General features: G+C 60.5%; 1 protein-coding gene across 1 annotated transcript; it reads left to right on the forward strand.

Moving 5' to 3' along the window:
• Positions 1-330: 330 nt before the first annotated feature.
• On the forward strand, positions 331-2942 carry VOLCADRAFT_45534 (uncharacterized protein; the record flags this gene model as incomplete). The annotated part of the gene is made up of 5 exons (XM_002947326.1): positions 331-429; positions 1241-1411; positions 1871-2002; positions 2201-2355; positions 2813-2942. Coding segments are annotated over 5 exons (687 nt in total), but the record flags the coding sequence as incomplete, so codon positions are not given.

The raw sequence follows: 2942 nt of genomic DNA on the forward strand, positions 1-2942 counted from the left end.
ATTTCTCTTGAGCTCTGTCAGGACTCTGCAACTACTTGAAATTGTTTTGATTACCATGAGGCCTCTCCAAGCTCACGGTCTCCATCCGCGCCCATCCCTTTTTCCCCCATTCGTTTCCTATTTCGTTAGCTCCCCCCTGCCCCCCTTTCGGTCAGTTCTACGTCTGGTACACTCTTGCCCTAGCAGCAGCTTCACTCGTTTGTGGTTCGTCTTTTCCCCCTTTCCCTTTCCCCCGGATGATCAACTGTATCCGCCGTACAATGACACACCACTGCAATGTACCCACAATCGCCACAATCGCCGCCACTGCGTGGGTTTCAGATCCAGGACTATGAGGCGCACGAGCGGCGAGTGTGGGGGGTGGACTTCTGTCCTCACCCCTCTCGCCACCACTACTTTGCCAGCGGCAGCGATGATGGGCTGGTAAAGGTGGGTGGGTGGGGGGAAGTGGTGGGCGGGGGAGTGCGTGTATGTTTTGGCCGCGGGAACACGTGCGTTCATCCGGTAGTATGTATGTTGTTACAGGGTGGTTAACTTCGCCAGCGGCCCCCTTTCCCGGGGCAGTCCCTGCTCTCCCCTGCTAGAGGGGCACCCTAATCCGTCACCCCATCCGACTTCAGAATGTATTCGTTGGGTTCGGCAACTCACCACCAGCATATAACCAAATCTAGCGGATCAACGGCGCATCAACTTAGTTCCTGGTTAGCTCGCAAGTTGATTTCATAACGTCCTACATCGTCCATATGATGGGGGGCCACCTCCCATTTCAACACTCCTCAAACACCCGAGGAGCCGTCAGGAGGATTTGAACCCGGGTCGGCCGGGAGCAGAAGTCAGGCCTTAACCTCTGCCAGCCGCCTGCATAAAGTAGTATGCATATGTGCGTATGTATGTGTGTGTGGCATTGGCGACATACATACACGGACCAAAAGCAAGAGGATGGGAGGGAGTATGGCCAGGTGCTCCTGCTGACGTCTCGGCATGTGCCTGAATGTACAGCAGCCTCCCTTCCGTACATTTCCACATTTCCCTCCCCCTTCCCCCAAGCCTCGAAACACCTCCCCGTTATTTTCTCTTCACTCTTATTCCCAAACCACCACCACCACCATACGGGTCTGCGTGTGCCTGTCCTACCCGCTCACTACCCACCCACCTCATACACCTGGACGATCTGTCGGCCTGACCGGTCTCGGCACCTCCCTCCCTAACCGCACCTTCCCCCTCCCACCCCAACCCCCAGCTATGGAGCACCCAGCAGGCCTCCAGCTGCCTGGCCCTGGAGCTCCGCGGCAATGTGTGCTGTGTGGAGTTCCACCCGCACCACCCGCACCTGCTGGCGGTGGGCTCGGCGCTGCACTGCGCGGCTGTGTACGACTTGAGGCAGCCGGCTGCGCCCCTGCACACCCTGCTGGTGGGCCGTAGGGGTGAAGGGGGTTGGGTTTGGTTTCGGGGGCAGCTAGCTAGGTAGGTAGGCAGGCAGGTAGGCAGGCAGGCAGGCAGGTAGGTAGGTAGGTAGGTAGAAGGGAGTGCGGAGAAGGCCTGCTGGCTGACGGAGTTGACAAACAGACAGACAGACAGACAGATAGACAAACCTACGTGCTAGGAGGGAACCACTTGCCTGATGCCAAAAATCGGAATTGACCGCCTCTCGTGTAAACCCCAGCACCATTGAGCTTTAGTCCGGTAACGCAGCGGCGGTGCAATTGTAGATACACACGGTCAGCGCTGGTGCGCGTGCTTGCAGCGCTTCCTTTCCTTCCCTTTAGACTTGCTGGACTTGTTCCCCTTTTCCACCGACAGCACCTCGCGACCACCATCCACCTCTGCGCGGCCCATCTCTCCTCCCCTGCGGCACGCACCGCCAACGCAGGGTCATCGTCGTGCTGTGTCGTACGTCCGTTGGCTCTCCAACCGCCATGAGCTCGTCACCGCTTCGACAGACAATACCCTCAAACTGTGGTCCCTATCGCCCCCACCACCTCCAGCTCCATCGGCTCAGCCAGTACCAGGGGCCCCCACCTCCGCGGCCCCTGTCGCAGCTGCAACACCCCACCAGCACCACCAGCACCATCACTACCAACACACAGCCCATTTCAACGATCCAACCGCCTCTGCCGCTATGACAGCCGCCACAGCAGCTGCATCGGGTTTTCCCGGCGTAGGCTCGGCCACCTCCACGCCCTTCCCTGTTTGTGCGGAGCTGGTTCGCACATTTTGTGGCCATGTGAACGAACGCAATTTCGTGGGTCTGGCTACCGACGGGGACTACGTGGCGTGCGGGAGTGAGCGCCACGAGGTGTTCGTGTATCATCGCTCGCTGCCGCAGCCGGCCTTGAGGTTCAGTTTCGCGGGCAGGTGGGGCGGAGGAGGAGTTGGGGGGGAGGAGGGGTATGGCGGGAGAGAGGGGTCCCTAGAAGGGGGGCTCATTGACTCCCAGGCTGGCCGGCAGCGCTGAGGTAAGGCGGCGGTCCAGCTGCCTTCCTCCCGCGACAAGCACATGCGACATTCCTCTTTCGGGACCCCTCTCTACCTGCCCTCCCTCCCTTGCCCGTCCACGCATACCCAAACCCCGCCCGCACGTACACCGCACCCGTTCTGTCCGCCACCACTTCTTTCCCTATTCTGGTCCCCCTCAACCACCCTAACTGCGAGCTGCGCCCCCCTAAACCGCTCGCGCGCTCTCCCCTCCCTCCCTACTGCTCTCCGCCGCTCCATCCAACAGCCCCAATCTCAACCCGACCCCAACGCGCTGTAGGGTGCATGAATCGGAACGTGGCGGCGCCGGACCCCCCCATCAACCACACCCCCACAGCCCCCATCAGGGCCCCAACTACCAACAACAGCAACAACCCAACCACTTCGTCACTGCTCTCCAATGGCGCCGCAACAGCCCGCACCTGCTGGCCGCCAACAGCGCCGGCTGTCTATGGTTGCTGGGGCTG

This window comes from Volvox carteri, assembly GCF_000143455.1.
Source record: "Volvox carteri f. nagariensis unplaced genomic scaffold VOLCAscaffold_6, whole genome shotgun sequence".
In the NCBI taxonomy this organism is placed as follows: Eukaryota; Viridiplantae; Chlorophyta; class Chlorophyceae; order Chlamydomonadales; family Volvocaceae; genus Volvox; species Volvox carteri.